Source organism: Candoia aspera, chromosome 10, assembly GCF_035149785.1.
Source record: "Candoia aspera isolate rCanAsp1 chromosome 10, rCanAsp1.hap2, whole genome shotgun sequence".
Classification (NCBI taxonomy): Eukaryota; Metazoa; Chordata; class Lepidosauria; order Squamata; family Boidae; genus Candoia; species Candoia aspera.
The window spans coordinates 16,322,889-16,344,408 of record NC_086162.1 but is presented as its reverse complement, the minus strand read 5'-3'; the positions used below and the strand labels follow the sequence as shown (position 1 = coordinate 16,344,408).

Sequence of the window (21,520 nt, the reverse complement as noted above, 5' to 3'; positions counted from 1 at the left end):
GGCTGTCCATGGTATCCTAAGGAGCCTTCTCCAACACCAAAATTCCAAGGCGTCAATACTCTTCCTATCCTGCTTCTTTAAAGTCCAACTTTCGCTTCCATAGATTGTATCTTCAATTTCTAATATATATATATATATATATAAAAATATATATTTAAATGCCCTTGGCCACTGTGAGTGCTCACCAATGCAAAAAGGCATGGGTCTACATCAAATGAATAAATGCAAGCAAATAAAGAAACCAACGCTATTCCATCTGGGCTGCAAAAAAATTCCCGACGACAGAAAACTCGCTGAAGGCCGGATTTACGTAATGTACCTAAATATATACTACTGTACGGCCTCCTGTCACCTTCGCTCATTCATTCTGCTGCGCTCAATCTCGGTCGCCCTGAGGACACGCCCCTCGCCCCGCCCCCTCTGATATCCCAGCCTATAGAAAACAGCTTCGGAGAGGAGGCGGGCCGACCGCACTCTCCAAGTTAGCGCAGGCGTATACCCAGGAAAAAAAAAAAGGTTTTCCATCCTGCCAGCCTCTTGCTCCTCCCCCCTCCCTCCCCTCCGCGTGCGTTTTAAGCGCGCGCGCGCGGGCTCCATGCGCTCGCAGCTTGGTTGCGTCCGGCCTGGGAAGATTCCCCGCAGACGCGGACGGGCCTTTTTTTAAAAAGCCTTGGGGGGGCTCGGCGTCCGCGCGCGTGCGCAGTGGATAGGCCCGGTGGAGGGTCAGTACCCGGGGAGCGGAGCTCGCGGGGGCGGCGGGGCGCGTCCCTGGGCCTGGCCCGGGAGGAGGGAGAGGCTCTCGGCCGGCGCCTGTCAAACGCTGGGCTAGGAGGAGACCGGCTGCTTCCCCGCCCGGGTGCAGGAATGACAGCGGCGCCGGGGGGGGCGGGGGCTCTTTTCCCCACGTTTCCTGCAAGACCCCCGTCCCGCACTCCGCAGACTACAGCGCCCATCGTTCCCGGCCGGCCGCCTGCCTGCCTGCCTGGGGATGAGGGGGTTGTAGTCCGTCCCTGGACCTCAGGGAGACGGGGCGGCTGCCATGCCCGTCCTCATCGGGGGCGCTTGCCTTTCCGGGTCCGCTTCCCGATCTTTTGGGAGGACCCCCGCTGCCACGTGGACCGGGGGGCGGCTGCAGACGAGCGGGTTGGACTCGGAGCTCGGGCCTTTCGCCTGGCTGGGTTCGCGCCACGCGTGTCCTCAGGCTGGGGCAAGAGGTCGCGGCGGCTGCCGGCCAGCTGCGCTGGGTCATTTTCTTGGGGGCCGAGCGGGTTGGGCCACCGCCGACCTTTCAGCAAAGGGTCTGGTTCGTGCATGACCCGAAGCCGGGAAACGGGTCTGTTGGGTAACTGGGTGAAGCTGGTCGTGGGAAGGCAGCCCTGGAGTCAACCTCGTGGAGAACCTTGGGGAGGCTTTGCACTGGCGCCACTGAAATGTGGGGCTGCCCTAAGAGCGCATCAGGGTGTGGTCCTGGCCATCGTGTTGGAGGGGTGAACTGGGTGGGGGGGGTATATTAGGTATATTCTCCACCTTGAGTTATTTATAAAAGAATAATAAAGGTGGGATAGAAAATAAATAAATAAATATCTCTACCCCCCCCACACTTAAACTTTTCTCTCAGGACTCCTTCCCACTCTGAATTTTTAAAAAAATGTTTTGTGTGCCTTCAAGTCATTGTTGGCTCAAAAGTGACATGAAATGCCTTCCTCTCTCTCTCGCTCTCTTTGATTCTAAATTTTGTAGGGGTTTTGTCTCCTCCCCATCCCCAAAGCCTCCATCTTGTTCTTGAGTAATTTCTCTTTTTATCATTACCCCCAAACAATGGAGGGTAACTCTCTCAAAACAGTACAGAATGGGGCCACATTTGGTGGGGAGGGAGGAACTGGCAGAAGAAAGACGGAGTTCAAAAATGGGCTGGATTCAGCTGGGACTTTTGGGAGGAAAAATGGCCCTCGGTTTTTCCCAATGCATCCCAATGGGAGAAGCAGTAAGACAGTGGCTCAGGTTGTTGCTGGCTGCTCTGTTCAAAGGCCTCCCTTCTCCCTCTAGGATGCATGACCCAGAGCGGAGCATACGCTGCCCACCCCACACTTCCCAGCACACATGTAGCTTTATGGTTATTGCTCCAGAAGCTGTGTTCTGCATCCCTTATTTGCCTTGTAACTTTTTGGCAATCCTGTTAGGTTAGAGCAGTGTTTCTCAACCTTGGCAACTTTAAGATGTGTGGACTTCAACTCCCAGAATTCCCCAGCCAGCTTTGGTGGCTGGGGAATTCTGGGAGTTGAAATCCACACATCTTAAAAGTTGCCAAGGTTGAGAAACACTGGGCTAGATGTAGTAACTGATTGAAAATTAGTGGGGATTTTGGGACCCAGCTTGTTCTGGTCCTGGTTCAGCCCATTGTCTGTGATGACACTCTTCATCATGATCTCTGCCTGCAGGTGTACCTCAGCCTTTAAAATGTTGTGGGTCAAACATCTGGGAAATTTTGGAATGGCTTTGGCAGGCCTTACCTACTACATCCCCTCTGATTTTTCATGGCAGCATTCCTGTTTATTAAATTACTTCATTATATGTTTGTCTAAATCTACATACGCCTCACTTCCTGATCTGAAAATACTCGCTTTTTATTTTTCTCTTTGTCACCCCACCCTGGCTATGCTTGGCTCTTAGTCCTTCAGTGATCCTTCCTGCACATTCCCCCAGCTGTACTGCTGCTTGTGCTGTATACAGTTTTCTTATCTGAAACCTGTCACATGACAGGCAAGGAGGAATTGTGCCTCCTGTGTTACCTTTTCCATGATTTCATTGAGAACTTGACCTTACACCTCTGGAAGGCTCTATACTGGAGGCTTCCTTTTTTCCTGTTTTAATCTGATGCAAAATGTTTATTGCTGCTGTTTTCTTAATCTTTCTCCTTCATTTTGCTCTTCATTTATTTTAATGTATAACGTGCCCATCCTGTGTGCCTTTGCAGAATAAAAAGGTATAAAATGAATTAACTAATGCTCCCACTTTCACTCTGTCCTTCGGCCTTATATCAATCTGGGAGCACATGAGATTTGCTGTCTCTCTTCAAGATGTGTGCCAAGGTCGAAAACACTGTCTTAAAGGAAATGAAGCATTGTAGATAGAACAGTTTGCCTGTTTTGTGTTGTTCTGACCTTTGTCAGACTGGGAAACTTAGTACTAAGTCATGTATTGTAGAGTCCATGAAGCAGGTAGGTAAATTTGTTGCTAAATCCTGAGAATCTTTAAAGTGCATATCCTAGTTTATGGGGAGTGGCAAAACTGGAAAGCGACTCTGATTTTCATTAGCATCTTATTTATGGACTAGGTCTAATGAGCATGGTGCTTTATTTTATTAAACTAACAGTACTGCATATATAAACAAAGTAGCTTGCAAAAGAAAGACAGTGCAAAATAAGATTAAAATGTAATCTTATACGGAAAACAGATGGGCAGACAAAATCAGTAATTTAAAATTGAATTGTGGTTTTAAAGCTGTAAGATTTACAGTAAATATAATCCTGTTTTATGTTAAGAGATAAGTCTTATTGCAGGAATAAGACTGATCCAAGCCATAAACAGTCAAGCAGTGTGGGCCAGTAGATTTCCCCTTTCTTAACAGCGCAGAGTTCTGACCTTTTGTTGTATCTCTACTGGAACAGTAGCATTAAGATTCTTAAAAGAGCTTTTAAAATTGTAGGCAAACTTCCTCTTCCTCAGTAATTGCAGTCTACGTTTTAAACAGTGGAAGGAGGAGCAAAAGATGAGAGTCAATGGTCTTATAGTATAGTCCTAAGTTTGTTTGCCCAGAAGTTCCGTTGAATTCAGTAGGAATCATTCTTTTGAAATGGATTCAGAATTGCTGCCTATGCTTGGCTTCATTAGTGAACGAAGATTAAGGATCTATAATTAAATGCAAATTGACCCTGCAGTGTGAATTCTTAGTTCATGTGGCAGCAACCAGAAAGCATAAAATCAACCATTCTACTTGTATTTTGAGTTCAGTGTACCAGTAGAGACTTATGACTTCTTACGATGAAGTTTATAGACTTTTATAGGAGATATGAATGATTCTATCTGATAAATGATAAACATATTATAATATGATAAATATATTAAACAATATGATGATGATAATATGATAGTATGATAAACATATTCCCTTTAATTCCAGACAGAGTGATCATGTTTGGGTTAAAAAGTAGGTGTAGCAATTCTAACAGAATAGGCAGAGATATTTTATAGAATTTAACTTTTTTCTTTTTCTAGATATTGAAACAAATGAAGTACATTTTGGTAACAGGCGGGGTCATCTCTGGGATTGGAAAAGGAATCATTGCCAGCAGCGTTGGGACAATCCTCAAATCATGTGGATTACATGTCACTTCCATTAAAATTGACCCATACATTAACATTGATGCGGGCACTTTCTCTCCTTACGAGCATGGTAAGATGAGATGAAAAGCTCTTCCTCTTCTTAATAGAGGGGCAAGGACTGAGTGACTCTGCCCTTAAGTGTACTGGAGGTACTTTTTATTTATTACAGGTGCAGAGAGTCCAATCTATGCATTGGGCTATTTTATGTTATTTACGTTTATAATTTTTGCTTGTGTTTTTATTCTGTTTTTATTTTGCTCTAACTGTCAGCCCCCCCAGAGTCATGTATATAAGATGGCCATCCATAAAAATTTATTAAAGAGATACAGAGACGTTATTTCCTCTCCCCCTGTTCCCACTTGAGCTGCACTCAAGGCTTCCAGAGCCTGCAGTTTGCATTGCTAGAAATCTCCTTTTCTGTGGACCAGTGTTTCTCAACCTTGGCAGCTTTAGGATGGGTGGACCTCAACTCCCAGAATTCTCCCAGCCTGCCTGGGAGTTGAAGTCCACCCATCCTAAAGCTGCCAAGGTTGAGAAAAACTGCCGTAGACTGTTCAGGGCAATGAAAGGGACGGGCAGAGGAGTTCTTGCTGGGGGAAGCTAGTGCGATGCTCCCTCAAGTTGGACAGTAGATCCTAGGATGCTTGGCTGGCATTGCCACTGCTAACCAATCAGAAAGATGCTAGATTGGGGAGGCTGTTTTGGAGGATGTTTTCAGTACATAAACGTGGGTATACAGAAGAATGCAACAGAGAAGACTAATCTGGGCTGTCATTTTGTTTTAGGTGAGGTATTTGTTTTGGATGATGGAGGGGAAGTGGATTTGGATCTGGGTAACTATGAACGGTTTCTTGATATCCGACTCACAAAAGACAATAATCTGACTACAGGGAAGATATATCAGTATGTCATCAACAAGGAAAGGAAGGGAGACTACTTAGGTAAAACCGTTCAAGGTAAAGTATTAGAAATGGATCCATTCTCCTTTGACTGTTGCTTTTGGCTGGGGACTTTGTGTGATTTCAGCCATAAAGATCATGGCTAGTTGTTTATGTACTGTAGCTACTGTATAGCAGGATTTTTATAACCTGGAGATGAGAAAGTCACCTATTTCAAAGGACACCTTGAAATATGATTAAAAACGTGGTTAAAAATATTTCTTTCCAATAATAAAAATAATTAAAGAATAAAATGATAGAGAAATTCAAGGGTGTCCATGGGGTGTGGTCAAAAAAGTCAAGATATCTGCTGCAATGGTGCAATGAAAGCTTCATATATATTCTTTATGTGTATCATGTGAGCAGAGCTTTGATTGCATTGTTACAATCACCGTCTTGACTTTTTTGACCATACCCTGCACACACCCATGGAACACTTGATAGTATTCTAGTTGCATTTGCATGTTGGTGTAAGCCAGAACTATGGAGAGATTTGGATTTTCATTCAGGAATATGTTCATGAGAATGCAGTCGCTCCAGCCAACAGGAATGATAAACTATCCAACACTGCATTAAAAGTTGGCTGGAGTTTGGTGGCAGCCAAATCAAATTAATAAAATGAAATCACCAGAAATTCACCAAGAAATGAATATTTAGTGTTAACATGGGATGATTCTAGTTGAAGCTCTTGGAACAAGCCAAAGTATGTAGCCAGAAATCAATGAACCATTATAGTATCTCTTTATTACTTTGCAGTTGTGCCCCATATTACTGATGCCATCCAGGAGTGGGTAATGAGACAAGCACGGATCCCAGTAGACGAAGATGGCATAGAACCCCAAGTCTGTGTGATTGAGGTTGGTGTCCATTGCCTGCTCTGTCTGTTGCCAGGATTTCAGACACAATACAGTGTAATGGTTGATTATTGTTGTCAGGATTGCTGAAGGTGCTGGAAGCCATTGCAAGTAGTCCTTGACTTACGACCGTTCGTTTAGTGACTGTTCAAAGTTACAACAGCTCTGAAAAATCTGGCTTGCAACCGGTCTTCACACTTATGACCGTTGCACCATCCCCATGATCGTGTGACCAAAATTCAGATGCTTGGCAACCAGCATGTACAGTATTTACAATGGTTGCAGTGTTCTGGGGTCATGTGATCGTCATTTGCGACATGACCGCGGGATGCTGCGACAGTTATAAATGCATGCGTAATGGTTGCGAAGGGCCCAAATGGCAATCACATGACTGCGGGATGCTGCAATGGTCGTAAATGTGAAGATTGGTCACAAAGCTATTTTTTTTTACATTGCCATAACTTCAGACAGTTGCTAAATGAGGCAGTAAGCGAGGACTACCTGTAATAACATACGGGTTTCACTGGGAGAGGTGGGTTATGAATTAACCCATCTTTCCATTTAAATCAGTAAGCGCAACACAGTCTGGATGGAATGTTATGGTATGCATCGTTCCACATTTGATTCCATAAGCTGAATTGTTCTGTGGTGGGATTGTGCAGGATTTGTGGTTCAAGAAGAGAGCATTGTGTTTAATTGTAGCTGTCTGTATTTTAGCTCGGAGGAACAGTAGGAGATATTGAAAGCATGCCTTTCATCGAAGCATTCCGCCAATTTCAATTCAAAGTCAAGCGAGAGAACTTCTGTAATATTCATGTCAGTCTGGTTCCCCAGGTAAGATTCCATAAGGCAGTTCCTTGTAGTGTTTGGTCCTAGACAGCCAAGGTAGCTCTTTTCTAAGGCTTTGGGCTAGGGTATCCAAAGTGTGGGGGATTGTTTATATCATGTTGCTTCTTCTGTTTTTAATCATGTGAAGCTGTTTGTGGAGCTGGGCGGCCTAGAAACTGGACAAATAAACAAATAAATAAATTGCAGGAATGACCTGAGTGTTTTGGAACAGGTTGGAAAATAAGTCTGATCTTAATCTGACACATTGTCATCTTGTTTATACTCTTGGCCTGGGCCGGTTAGCCAAGTTCTACAGGGGAGCAGAAGACAAAACCCACCCAGAATAGTGTTCGCGAACTTCGGGGCCTTGGTCTCTCACCAGATCTAGTAAGTTTTGCTGTGATGTATGTAAGAAAATACTGGCTGGATTTCAAACCACTGTCAGGCTGAGGATGGGAAGGTGTTTTTCAGTGGTTCAAGAAGGAATAAATAAATTGCTATGAGAGAGGTATATAAATCTGTTCACAGAAGCTAAGGCTATCTAATGTGGTTAATTATTCTTTGGCTAGCTGATCAAGTTCTGTTTGAAGGTTAGATTTAAATCTTGGGCAATATCTTTTGAAGGTTTTGCTACTTTCTTTACTAGATTGTGTGCAGATGTTCCACACCTCTGGATACCTCGGTGAAAGAGAAAATTTCGATGTTTTGTCATGTAGAACCAGAACAGGTAAAGTTGCTTCAAGTTAACTTAGTAACATTGGGCATATATGTTTGTTTTCTGCAGGCTTTGATTTCAGGTAATAGTTTCTACATGCACAGAACTGATCTAAATTATGATCTCCTGTGTAACCTGTTAGTTCTTTGGAAAAAAAAAAAAAGAAATACACAGGGCTGATTTTCACCCATTTGTCACCAAATTTCGGTGGTGACAAATTACAAAAGAGGTGCTGAAGCATTGCCTGTAGGCTGCGGGTTGCCTATCCTTCCTTTTCATCGAAGCCCTGGAGACCCACATCTGGGTCAGATCAGAGAATTCTGCACAGCAGACTCTATGGGTATACAGCCCCCTCCTCCCCACTTGCTTGGACTTGCATGGCACACTATCTGATTTTCTGGTTGCCAGAGCAGCAGTTAATTCTGCACATCATTATGTGTATTGTGAATAAGAGCATAGCAATGTTTGCTTAACCAGGTAATTTGCTTTGCTTGAACAGGTAATCTGTGTCCATGATGTCTCTTCCATCTATCGGGTTCCTCTGTTGCTAGAGGAGCAAGGAGTGGTTGATTATTTTCGACACAGGCTCAACCTTCCCATTGAAAAGCAGCCCCAGAGAATGCTGATGAAGTGGAAGGAGATGGCAGACAGGTGGGCTTCTCTGGGCAAACAGTAATGCTATTCTGGCTAGTTTCACTCAACATAATAAATCCTAAACCTAAGATAACTGTCTTTCCCCCATTACATCGACCTGTCCCATCCAATCAGGCAGAGAGGGCATGTTACGGACCCTGTCCATGAGAGACTGATTGGCGGGGCCCAGGAAGAGGGCCTTCTCTGCCGTGGCCCCCGCCCTGTGGAACATACTTCCCCCAGAAGTGAGGCAGGCCCCCACTCCTGGCCTTCCAGAAAGTGGTGAAGACCTGGCCCTGCCATCTCGCTTGGGGTGGGGGGGGTAATCAACCCTGGGGGTGGTCAGCGCTTTGAAGACTCCCCTGCAAATTACATGAATTTAATTAAAAACTTTTAATATCTCCATCTTGGATTTTATATTTCACATTTATATTTATATTTAAGAAATACTATTTTTATTGTATTTTAATCTATATTTATTTTTGGTTTTATTGTAAACTGCCCAGAGTCGCTCTTTGAGTGAGATGGCCAGTGACAAAACTCGAAATATAAATAAATAAATAATGAAGCAAAATTGCTGTGCAGTTTGATATGCTCAAACAAACCATATTATTGCTTGCAATGACGGCCTGGCTTTAACACAACCAGCTGAGACAGCCACTGGATTCCCACAACACTGAACCATACAGCACCCAACTTTAGATTGCCATGGTGTAGACTGTGCCACTTCAGACCACAGATGGAAGGAGATGGCATGGAATGCCCCACTGTAGTGTTTTGTTTTTTTTTAAAGCTAGGATCATGTGCGGGTCTATTCTGGACCGGTTTGTCTCCTGGCCTGAAGACACATTTTGGTTAGCTTGGCTCTGACTGAGCGAAGTTTCAGTTTGCGGAATGTCTTTAATAAAGCCACCTCTGCATCCAGGCATAGCATGCCTGTATTTTTAGATGATACAGTCTATTCGGTAATCTGCATTTTATCTAATTCACTGAACGTGTGGGCCGGGCTTAAGAAGGTTTTGGCGGTGTGCGTGTGCATGCTTTGAGTCAGAATTGAGACCGGGCAGCTGTGTGGACAAGTCTGTCTAATTTTCTAGGCAGCAACTTCAGAAGTGGTTGCCCTTGTCTTCTTCCCAGGGCTGGGAGACAGTCACCCAGCTGGCTGTTGTGCCTAAGGCAGGACTAGAACTCAGGTTTCCCAGCACCTTAACCACTTCTTGTCCAGCGCCTTAACCACCTTAACCATTAGACTAAACTGGCTCTTGAGATGGTACTATTATATCGACTTTTTCATTCCATACTTCTTATATTTCGTTTTTAAATACGTGGCTTTTTATTTTTTACACAGATACGATCGCTTGTTGGAGACCTGCTCTGTTGCGCTTGTTGGCAAATATACAAAGTTTTCAGATTCGTATGCCTCTGTCATTAAAGCCCTGGAACATTCTGCTCTAGCAATCAATCACAAACTTGAAATAAAGGTACTCTTTTTCCACTGACGGCAAAAAATCTGTCTCGCTTGGGTTAATTTGAAAGCAAACAGCTGCTTGGATTGTCCACTCTCAGTTGAGATTGTATTGCATCTAAAGTGATAATAATTTTGGCACTAAAACCTACCATGTTTACCACTAGCAACAAAAAACAGCCCACCTGAGAGTCATATTCCAGCAGTGTTAGAGACTATAGAGTTTAATTCATTATTGATACCACCAATACAAGCATTGGTCATAATGTATAGGAAAATCTTTGGGATGTTGATACTGTATCAGTTCCCAAGTTGGCTACCATAATTTTCCATGGCTACAAACTTAATGTGGAAAATGGATCAAAAGACATACACCAGGGTTTCCTAAAGTGTAGTCCAAGGATCCCTGGGGGTCCCCCAAGACACTCTCAGGGGTCCGCGAAATCGAAACGATTTGCCAGATATTGAAGATATTTGCAAACATTTAAAACAATGTCACTCTTCTTCTTATTTTTTTTATCTGTTAAAAAATAGTTTTTTCATGAAATATATGTTAAATATAATGAGTTTAATATTGTTATTTTTACAGTATTCAATACATAAATATTCTATGGATGTGTCAGGTTTAATTTTTAATATGGTAAATATTGATCAATATAACCCACACAAACAAAAACTCTTTTGGGGTCCTCCATAATTTTTAAAAGTGGGGAGGGTCCTGAGAGCAAAAAGTTAAAGAAATACTGACACAGGCCATTCCCCTCAAAGGAAGACTGAAAGGTCCCTAAGAGTTTTGATGGCTTTCAAGGTCTGTTAGCAGAATGGTAACTTATTCATTCAAATAATAGTTTTTATCACCAGCTTTCTACAGCTGTGTTTTTCACTGGCTATTAAACTATTTTAAAATGAAAAAGCCTTCAAGGTCTATAACTTAGAACAGACGTGTCCTATGTTGTTTTAGAAAACAAGAACGATTACAAATACAAAAGATTACAAAATAGAGCCAGTCTGGTCTAGTGGTTAAGGTGCTGGGCTAGAGACCAGGAGATGGTGAGTTCTAGTCCCGCCTTTGGCATGAAAGCCGGCTGGGTGACTTTGAGCCAGTCCCTCTCTCTCAGCCCAACTTACCTCACATGGTTGTTGTGGGGAAAACAGCAGGAGGAAGGAGTATTAGATACGTTCTCCGCCTTGAATTATTTATAAAAATAATAAAGGCTGGAATAAAAAAAATCTAAAGAAAAAAAAATCATTTGGTCAATACTTTGTCCAGTAATATAGTAACCAAGGCAATGAGCGACAAACATGGTGGTTCAAGATCTAAAATTAAACAGTCTTGCTCTTTCTTCCCAGTATATTGATTCTGCTAATTTGGAACCGGTTACTCTACAAGAAGAACCTGTTCGATACCACGAAGCCTGGCAAAAACTCTGCAGTGCTGAGTAAGGCATTCATCACCTTGCTTTCCATGACAAGAAAGTATCTCCTGTTTGTTGCAGGTTTTTTGTACTGCTCCTAGTGATAACTTCATTTTTGCTTGGCCAGGCTGGTTGAAACGGTGCCAAAATATCTTCCTTTTATGAGTAGACCTTGTTTTCTGTTTCTTAGCAACAGGGTGAGGTACATCAGAAACCAGGTTCTCTGGATGGCTCTCTACTAATTCCAACTGTTTTTAATCCCCTGGAGTTGTATTGAATAGCGTGACATAAAGAATAATAGAGTCCTAGGGTTGGGAGGGAGCTTGGAGGTCTTCCAGTCCAACTCTCTGCCCAGTGCAGAAATCTTCATTTCATCCAGGACAAATGGCTGTCCAGTCTTTGCTTGAAGACCTCCAGTGATAGAGCACCCACTACTTTAGGAGGCAGGCTGTTCCACTGCTTAATAGCTCTCAGTCAGGAAATCCCTCCATATATCGAGTTTGGATCTCTTTGAGTTAAACCTCCACCCATTGGCTCTTGTCTTATCCTCTGGTATTCTGGATAATAAACCCACACCCTCTTCCTTGTGACATCCCTTCATGTATTGGAAGACTGTTATCATGTCTCCCTTCTCTTCTTTAGGCTAAACATAGCAAGTTTAACCGCTTTTTGTTTATCAAAATATAAATAAATAACTTGTCATGTAGAATTTCCTTTTCCACAAACTGCATGCTGCAGAATGCTCCTTGGTGATGATCATACGATTCTGCCACAGAATGAACAATGTGATTCTTTTCAGCCCAGTGTTATTGACATGGATGGCAGGGCCTCTCTAAAGCTCAAGCAGGAGTTTTCCCAGCCTTTCCTGGAGGTGCTAAGGGTTGAACCCTGGACAATCAACCCTCAGAATTACTATGACCTGCAGCTCTGTCACAGATTTCAGTTGCGAATCCCTGCTTGGCTGAAGAGTCTTTCATTCTTGTTAGTGACTGATGCTGCAAAAAACCCACATTATTTTGAACAGTGTTTCTGCATTTTATTGTCTCACTTCATAGTGATTGCATAAACATTAACATGGAGAAATTCTTGCTGGATTAACACATTGGGCTAAAACATGGTTGTTTCCACTAAAGTTGTTAAATAAAGCACCATGGCTGTGGTTTATAAACACAATGACTGGGATCACACAGCATCCTTAGCCAAAAATGTGCATTGCATTTTGGTGTGTGAATCCAATTTATTTTCAGAGGAATAGGATAAATATAATGCAAAAAGTGAAGTGAATGCTCAGGTTTATCAAATAGACTTCCTCCTTTTTGTTTAGTGGAGTCTTGGTTCCAGGTGGTTTTGGTGTTCGAGGCACAGAAGGAAAAATTCAAGCCATTTCTTGGGCAAGAAAACAGAAGAAACCTTTCCTAGGTGAGAAAATATGCTTGAGTGTTATTTTCTGTATGGAGAAAAATGCAGCAGAACTTTGGCCTACAAGGCATTGGGCCTAGTTCTTTGAGGGATTGCCTATCTCCAGCAGTTTCTGCCTGCCTAGTAAGATCAGCAGAATGGGTGCTCTCCAGATCCCTTCAATTAAGCAATGTCATCTCTTGGGACTTAGGAAACATGCCTTCTCTGTCACAGCACCTGCCCTCTGGAACAGCATCTCTCCAGAAATCCATATGACTTCCACCCTCGTGATGTTCCCAAATTCTTTAAAAAACTGGCTTTTCTCCCAGGCCTGGGGATAGAGAGGTTGTTGAGTCTCTGCTGGATTTTCTTTGGTGTGTTGATATTTATTTGTTTTGGCCATACATGATCTTTTTCTTTTTCTCATAGTTCTCTATTTACAGCATAAGCTGCCTGGAGTCATTTGGACTTGGGCAGCCTCTAAAGTTAATCCAGTCAATCAATCAATCAATCAATCAATCAATCAACCAATCAGATAAATAAAATACAAGTTAGTGCTTTGACCATAAGCCAGAACTGAAATGGTGCTTTCTGTTATACCAACATGCTTGAAAAGATAGGTTAAGGGAATATTGTTCAGTATTATCCAGGAAACCTGTATCTTGTTTCTTTGAAATCATGTGTGAAAGGCCAGACAGATGCATAGTTGTAGGGCCATAAATTATCCAAAGGGTCCTCCTGTACTTGATATTCACCTGCATATGTAGACTCTGATTCTAATAAAGGATGATAATGGGAATTCTGTTGAGTATTTGAGGATACCAGTGCATTATTTTAATATATCTCTTTGCTGTTTTCTTCAGGAGTCTGTTTGGGAATGCAGTTGGCAGTTGTGGAGTTTGCCCGCAACGTCCTTGGCTGGCAAGGTAAAGGTGTGGGAAAATTAACATTTGGGCCTGGATTTAAGGATGCTAATCTTTAAAATCACTTGTGATATAATTGCTGTAGGGTGGCAATATACTGGGAACATTTAAATCTCAATAAAGCTTTACATTCTCTTAAAATAATTGTATCCATTTCTCTTTACCCAATTTTTCTAAAGGAGCGAGCTCTTAATTATCTAAATTCTTCACCGTACAAATTATGGATCTCCATGCTTTTATTGCTTTATTTACTAGTTCTAAGTATGCAAGTCTTAATTGTTCAAAAAGGAAGCATGTATTTACAACATTCAAACTTATTTAATGGGTTATTAAAATATACATGTTGGTATGTTAATGATTTGGGTAGGACTGTATTGGCCATGTTATGGTGAAGCATTTGCATTGAGTTTTGGGCTACTTTGTCATTAATGTTAATTAATGGAAAAGCTGTTTCCTATTGTGGACTGTGGAAATGTAGATTTTTCTTAAGACCTTGGGCTTTATGTGATCGAAGTCTGTCCTCCGCAGATGCCAACTCTACAGAATTTGACCCTAAAACTACACATCCAGTGGTAAGTGTGATGGTACTTTTTAATCCATTGTGGTTTCTTTTCATGCATACCAAGAACGTTAAAATTCTCATTCTCTCTCTCTCTCTCTCTCTTTCTTTCTTTCTTTCTTTTTTGGCTCACAACAATTACTTTGAAAGAAAATGTGAAAATGGTCTAATTAGAATGAACTATGGTGAGAATAATCAGACTTCCCCATAGTGTTAGGATTGATGAACCTCTGTTCAACTATTCCCTGATAATTTGAAGTTAGGTGTTTCTTAGTGACTTGCTCTTGTCATTTTTTTGTAGATGTGAAAGTCCGTATTTTATTTTGTTTAATCTGGAGTCAGTGAGTCTCTCTAGTTTGACCAAACAGGATGTGGATTCTTATATTTATTTGACTTTCTTTTCAAGAGTGCTTCAGATATCTTAAAAGTAAACTTTTGCATGTTTGTATATGTGTACATGAATGTTAAAAACTATACGTTTTGAACCCCTGTGAGTCCACTTTAAAACTCATGCTGGACACAAAAAATGCTATATTAGCAATTAGAATGGGTGTTTAAGGCCTTCTGATGGATCGCTTATGCCAAAAACCATCAATTTTGTTTTTAGATGCTATGGAGATACGCCTTCCTTTTTTCTTTTTTGCACTCTAGAGCATATATAGGTGTTAATTTTGTCTGGGCTTCATATTAGAGGCTTCAAGAACTCCCCCATAAGAGGGGTTTATAGCTTATACTTGTGTTATATTTACTACTGATCCCTAGCAGACTCTATATAATCAGTTTTATTCTTATATTGGGACTCATCAGGAATAGGTAGCTTCCAAGGCTACCTACGTCTGATGAGTCCCACTACTAGGATGAGACTCGGAGGCTACCTATGTCTAATGAGTCCCAGTAAAAGGACGAAATCAGTTGTACAGTGCTTCCTACTGGTCAGTAGCAAATGATACAGCTTACAATTTTTTTTCCCCCTGCATGCTTGCTTAGCAGTCTTAGTTCTCTTAACTTCTTTTCCATCACATCCAGCTGTTTGACTTCTCAGGTAATTGACATGCCGGAACACAATCCAGGTCAAATGGGTGGGACCATGAGGCTGGGCAAGAGGAGAACCATCTTCCATACCAAGAACTCAGTCATGAGTATGCTTTCCTTAGCCCTGATTTCTCCTTCCTCCTTCCTTCCTTTTGATTCTTAATAGTATTTTGGTTGTACAAATGCCCAGACTGCCTTAAAGTATGGGAAATTATAGCTAGCGGCCATCCCATTTTCCTATGAGATTTGGGGCAAATTAGTAGCTCTGTACAGAAGAAATATACCTCAAACTGTGTAGAATAAACTTAGGTATTCATAACAGCAAGATGTTGTGATAACCATTTAGCAATTGAACACATTCACAGAGGAAAAGTCAATTTGCAGCTATTAATTGTAACAAGAAGCTCCAGATCCAGACAGAGTATGTGACATCACTGAGTAACAGCTGTTGGAGCCACAGGTGGGGAAGGCTATTGCCTTCATGCCATTGATGGGCTTCTTGAAGCCCCTGATTAAGATGAGATGCTTAGAAATGTAGCATATTAGACTAGAACAGTGTTTCTCAACCTTAGCAAATTTAAGATGCTGGCTGGGGAATACTGCTGGCTGGAGCTGAAGTCCACACATCTTAAACTTGCTAAGGTTGAGAAACACTGGACTAGAAGATAGGCTCATACATTCTTTCTTTGGTGGCATGCTGGTAAGCATGGGAACTGCTTTCTAATAAAGTTTGCTGTAAGGGGAAACAAATCAACACTATCCCAAGAAAAGGGATGGGGAAGGTATGGTATTAACAGGTATGCTGGTTTCTAATAGGCAAATAGAGAGCTGGTTTGGTCTAGTGGTTAAGGCATCAGCCTAGGAACCAGGAGGCTGTGAGTTCTAGTCTCACCTTGGGCACAAAGCCAGCTGGGTGACCTTGGGCCAGTCCTCTCTCTCAGCCCTAGGGAGCAGGCAATGACAAACCACTTCTGAAAAACCTCGCCAAGGAAACTGCAGGGACTTGTCCAGGCAGTGTCTGAGAATTGGACATGATTGAACGGATTAAAAAATAATAATAAGCAAATGGCCATGTATTCTCTCCATCAATAGGAAAACTGTATGGAGATGCTGACTATTTGGAAGAAAGGCACAGACACAGATTTGAGGTATGACTCCTTGCAGGTAGAGAAAAGCGGGGTGGGGGGACCCTTTTTCTCCAAAGTCCAATGAAAAAAAAAAGCACGTGGTATAATTTTCTGTTCATAGGTAAATCCAGAACTGAAAAACTCATTTGAAGAGAAAGGTATGAAGTTTGTGGGCCAGGATGTGGAAGGAGAGCGAATGGAAGTGGTTGAGTTGGAAGGTGAGGATTGATCTGCAGCCAGAAGGTGGTTGTTGTTAATTGGGAAAACGTTTTAGGGGTTTCTGTGAGAGCTATGGAAGTGACCTTCCTTGGACAGAAAAAAGTACAAATTGCTACAGCGGTTATGAACTAAATTCTGGAATCATCAGAATAAAGAGATAGTAGGTCATCAGGATTCAGTATGAAATAGTGAATAGCCTTTTTGTTCTTTGGAAGGTGAATTTCGATGATGGCTACACACCCCTGGCTTTTTATAGGATATACCGAATATTCATGTAGCCACATGAATAAATTATTTTGGCAATTAAGCTAATAAAACATGCCCTACTTTCTCTCCTAGATCATCCTTTCTTTGTGGGAGTTCAGTATCACCCAGAATTCCTGTCCAGACCTATAAAGCCCTCTCCCCCTTACTTTGGCCTCCTCCTGGCTTCTTCAGGAAGACTGACACATTACCTCCAGAAAGGCTGCAGACTCTCGCCCAGGTAAGGCCGGCCTGCTGTATCTCTTGGTCCTGAAGCGGCTTAGATGCTTGGCAGTGCGTGAGGTCAGGCTTGTATCTGTTTGGCACTCTGGCCTTCAAGCTATATGGTATCCTTTTCCCTTGCACCCGGACTAAAATATTAGTAGTGCAGCTGTAGGAAAAAAATCAGTATAAAGGCCTCTGTGCTCTGTCTGTGGTTCTGTTTTAATTCTCTGTGAAAGACAAGTTAGTCTTTTTCTGCTGTCATCAATGTGCAGTATGCTGTTGATATATTCGGGGAGATTTTGGGCTCTGGTTCATGGTTAAAGGAAGGTCAGTTCTTTGCTTATCCCTATCTCTACTTTTTCTTTTATTGCCACTAAACAAAACCCTTGATCTCTGTCTGTCCCCAAGTCAGTTCTGGTTCTGCAAGTTTGGCAGAAGATCAGGCTTCTGACAAACCAGAACCAGCTTCTTTGTCAATTGTATTAGAGAGGTTTAAGGGGAAAGAAAACTTTCAAACTTCATTCTGCCCTGCTTTACGAAGCTCCCAGTGATATTAAATGGGGGGTCTCTGGCTGTAAGAAGACCACCATTGAGTTTTAGATTAGTTTTAGATCCCGATGGTCTCGGACACAGACAAAAGTTACCATGTAAGACTTACACTTTCTGCAGAATATGAATGCTAATGTACAATTCACTCATCTCCCCTTTATTTTATGTTCGAGTTCCCAGCATTTGGCCTTCTGCATCTGATCAAAGATAAATAAGTATTTTTCTTGAAGTTAGCCCGGCAGCAAAAGCTTTCAAGACTTTTGTAGCCTACCTGATGCTGAATCATAAGCTCCAATTATTTAATTTGATTTGTGTATTGCCGTTTTGGGGTTTGGGTGGCTTGGTTGGGTTGTACTGTGGGTGTTGTTACTGTATGGTTTCTAGCCTTTCAAGCTGCCAGGAGTTTTGAAGGATCTGGCAGCATGGAACTCCAGTAAATTCACAAATAAATATTGTCCAGGCTGCCTTGAAACAAGAATGGGTCCCTTTCAGAAGATCTTTATATAAATACAGCCAAGCAGCTGTATCTTCAGGAAAGTTGAGATCGCCATTGTTTGCTGTAGATCATACAATGTTTTTTCCCTTGATTTCTCTTGCCTCAGTGGCCAGGAATTCTAACTGAACCGATAGGCCGGGGGCAGAGTTTGTTATGTATGTAAGAGAAATCCTGATATTTTTTAACAGCCTGAATTTTACAGGGATACCTACAGTGACAGAAGTGGAAGCAGCTCCCCTGATTCCGAGATCACAGAACTGAAATTTACTGCAGAGAATCATGAGTAAATTGCTGGTAAAATCTGTTTTTCATTTTCTGGGGTTTTAAATTATCTCTTTAAATTATCCCTGTTGGTTTGCATCACATTTCTTTGGCGGGGGGATGGTGGTGGTAAAAATTATCTAGCTAATTTTTTAAAGTTCCTTTGAAGCTAGAATTAGTTTATATCGGTGCAAATGTTTCAAGACTAAAATGCAGGTTAACTTAAGCTGATAATGGTGAAAATCTGAAAAGAATTTGATTAATGGTATATTGTTACCTTGAATGTTTTTAGGAAAAGAGAGGGCCACATGGTAAAATGGGCAGTCTAGAACAAGGAGAATTTGGGTTTAAATCTCCACTGAACCATGAAGTTCTCTCTTTGTTGTAAGACTGAGAAAGAGCAGCTGGGTTCAGACAGCTTTCTAAACCCCAAATCCAAGTTAACAAACACAATTGCTGTGTTCACCTAACATGCTCAGATAATGGCTGAGTTCCAGAACAAACTGAATTGCAAATTACCCACTCCTTTTTTATCACAGCATATTGCGTGAATGCTGCCCACATTGCTCACAGAAGGGGAAATTAAAAAAAAAATCAGTATGTGAACAGATTATGACCATGTGGTACCAGCGGCATTGAATCAAGATATCTTTCTTTACTGTCAGCTTTATATGAATGCGTGTCTCTGCCTTATATCCGTTTCATTTACAAATAACATTCAAACTTATTTAATTTAAACACTTACTCTCAGACTGGAACCCATCTATTTCCCTAAATTTGATATAGTTTGTTCTATCATTTGTAAAGTACAGCAGGGCCTGAGAAATTAACTTGTGCCTGTGCTTCACAATATACAGTATATGATGGCTTATGTGGTTATAGTCCATTGTAATTTGACCACTGTTTTAAATTTACAGTGGCCTGTAACCACAATAAAGTTAATCTTCGAACACCACCAGTAAGTGCCCTAACCAGTGCCACAAAATAGCGGGGGTGGGGAGGGTGGTAAGAGTATGCTATTTTGAGGTCTTTGAAAGAGAGAGGATATAAATGTATTTTTAAAATACTGATAAATTTGATTTGAAGATCTCTGACCTTTCTCTTTTTCTCTTTCTTCATCCCCGCCCCACCCATTATCCAGGTGTTTGGAAATTCTTCACTGGACACAATACGTCTTGGGGATTTTGTAAATCATGTTATTGTAATTGTTTTTTGAGAGATCATGTCATTACTTTTGTTTTAATTTTTTTTTAAAAATTATTCTGAGAAACTGACACCGATGCCTACTCATGCTCAGCTGTGAGCTTACAAACCTGAAGTGCAGAAGCTGAGGGAGGGACGAGACATTTTGGATGCGTAAGGAGGTTTAACAGGCCATTTCAAATGCTCACAGAAGACGCCCTGCGGAATCTCTGTTCAGGTTTTCAGTTCCCCTCCATTATCGGAGGTGCACATTATGCTGTTGGCATCTCGATGGAAAGGAGGGTGGAAAGTTGTACAAGGCAGGCTAGCCTAATCTTCATAAGTATTATAAAACAGAGTGGTGCTACACCTGGCATTGCTTAACCTTTCCCAAGAGTATAATTTCCCTGTTCGTGAAATTCGGTGTATTCTGATGCTAAGCAGGTCTGGTCACATTCAATGACGCTTCGAAAATGTGAGTGTCAGTTTGCCTCCCCTTCCGCCCGCCATTTTACACATTCACGGCTTTCTTTAGTTCTGCTTCCTGAACTGATACAATTCCTTGCATCAAGGGGGGCACGTGTACGAGGAAGTGACTTTTCAGAAGTTGCCTTTTGCACCTCTCGTTGAGAGCTTTGCCTTGGACTAGAAAGAAGCACTGAGGTTCTTATTTTTTGAAGAGAGACCACTCTATGCGGAAAGAGGAGGTCAGGCTGGCGTATGTGTTGTCCTACACGCCTGTTTTTTACAAGGGATGTGTATGTGTCCAGCGATGCACTGACACAGCCTTAGGAGAGAGGAGAGATGAACCTGCAAACGTGGGAGCTGCACAAAAGCATTGCTTACGGTCTTGTCCCAGTGCAGGTTATAAACTGCGTTTCCAGCAAGTTAGGTGGAACAGTGTGTTGCTACAAACATACCAGATGTACAAATCCTTTTCAGTTCATTAAAACTTTGGGAAAACAATTGGTCTGCTCTGGCTGTCTATACAAGTTGAAAACTTTTTTCCTCATGCTCTCCCCATTTCTCTTATTTAACAGAGTGGAATTGCTTTCGAAATTACGTTGTTCAAATAGGTGACAGGGTCTGAGGAGAGAGTTTGAAGCATTAAGCTACTTAAAAGATCAATGCATTTTTTAAAAATAATGTCGCCTGTTTTGGAAAAATGGAAGATTGATTGGCATCCAGCTTATTTTGCTCCTTCAGTTTAGATTCCTTATGTTTCTGGTTGCCTATACTGTATTTGTTGGTATGGTATAGATAGGTATGTAATGGGGAGCCTATGTGTATACCTTATATACAAATGATACATAGGCTTTGGATGTTCTTACCTGATCCCTGGAATCCAGCAATGGTTCCTATGTGCCTTCTGAAGTGCAATGGCGTTATTTATATGTATATAAAGATTTAGTGGTGCCTGGTCAAGCAGCACCACTGGTTCTTACCAAACCTGGGATTGCAGCATTGCTGGGAACACTGCTTGTATTTTCAGTCAAGGATTATAGAGACAGAACCTCTTGAAAAAAGAAAGTATGGACAGATGCACGCACATACACACACGTGTGTGTGTGTGTTCAGTCTGAGAAGGCAAAGGCAAGGGGCTTGGCTGTTATAATCCTGCTTCCAATCAGCTCCAGAAAATTTGAAGCTCCCCTGGAATACTAGAAAACGATGGTAGAAACAGCAGCACCACAACTCTGCCCCCCCCCCCCCAATCACAGTAAGGGCCAACTGAAAACTTCCCAGGATCCGTTGCCTAATATTTGCTCAAGAATTAATTTGGCTGCTGTCATTATCAAGTGGAAAGGAGGTCACTGTTCTTTTATAATCTTAAACATTCACCAATATAGATGCTGGTAGATGTCAGATAAAAAAATAATAGTCATAGGCCAGTTTTAGACTTTTTACATGCTTGAACATAAAACCTCAGCAGTAACTCCCTGTTTTGTTTCTAAACAGAATTAATTGTCCATAGGAGTAATATCCATGCAGTGAAAATAGGCAGAGAGAAGAGTAGGTTAGCGAAGGGTGATGATGGGGAAACTGCCATGTTAATATAATGGTTGCCGTCAATG

General features: G+C 41.8%; 1 protein-coding gene and 1 long non-coding RNA gene across 3 annotated transcripts in view; both read left to right on the top strand.

Annotated features, from left to right (window-relative positions):
- Positions 1 to 21,520, top strand: part of LOC134503471 (uncharacterized) — a 194,157-nt gene that overhangs the window by 108,585 nt on the left and 64,052 nt on the right. The window lies entirely within an intron of this gene.
- Positions 600 to 20,411, top strand: CTPS1 (CTP synthase 1). Of its 2 annotated transcripts, XM_063311908.1 has the most exons (20): positions 600 to 722; positions 4,276 to 4,453; positions 5,169 to 5,339; positions 6,078 to 6,178; positions 6,893 to 7,009; positions 7,307 to 7,390; positions 7,650 to 7,730; positions 8,218 to 8,369; positions 9,700 to 9,832; positions 11,167 to 11,255; positions 12,556 to 12,650; positions 13,493 to 13,555; positions 14,081 to 14,124; positions 15,154 to 15,250; positions 16,236 to 16,291; positions 16,392 to 16,488; positions 16,829 to 16,973; positions 18,205 to 18,296; positions 19,181 to 19,221; positions 19,405 to 20,411. In XM_063311908.1, exons 2-18 carry the CDS (start codon positions 4,288 to 4,290, stop codon positions 18,287 to 18,289), a joined length of 1,776 nt encoding a protein of 591 aa, XP_063167978.1. In that variant the 5' UTR covers positions 600 to 722; positions 4,276 to 4,287; the 3' UTR covers positions 18,290 to 18,296; positions 19,181 to 19,221; positions 19,405 to 20,411. The 2 variants fall into 2 exon arrangements, with proteins under 2 accessions (XP_063167978.1, XP_063167977.1); XM_063311907.1 differs by lacking the exon at positions 19,181 to 19,221.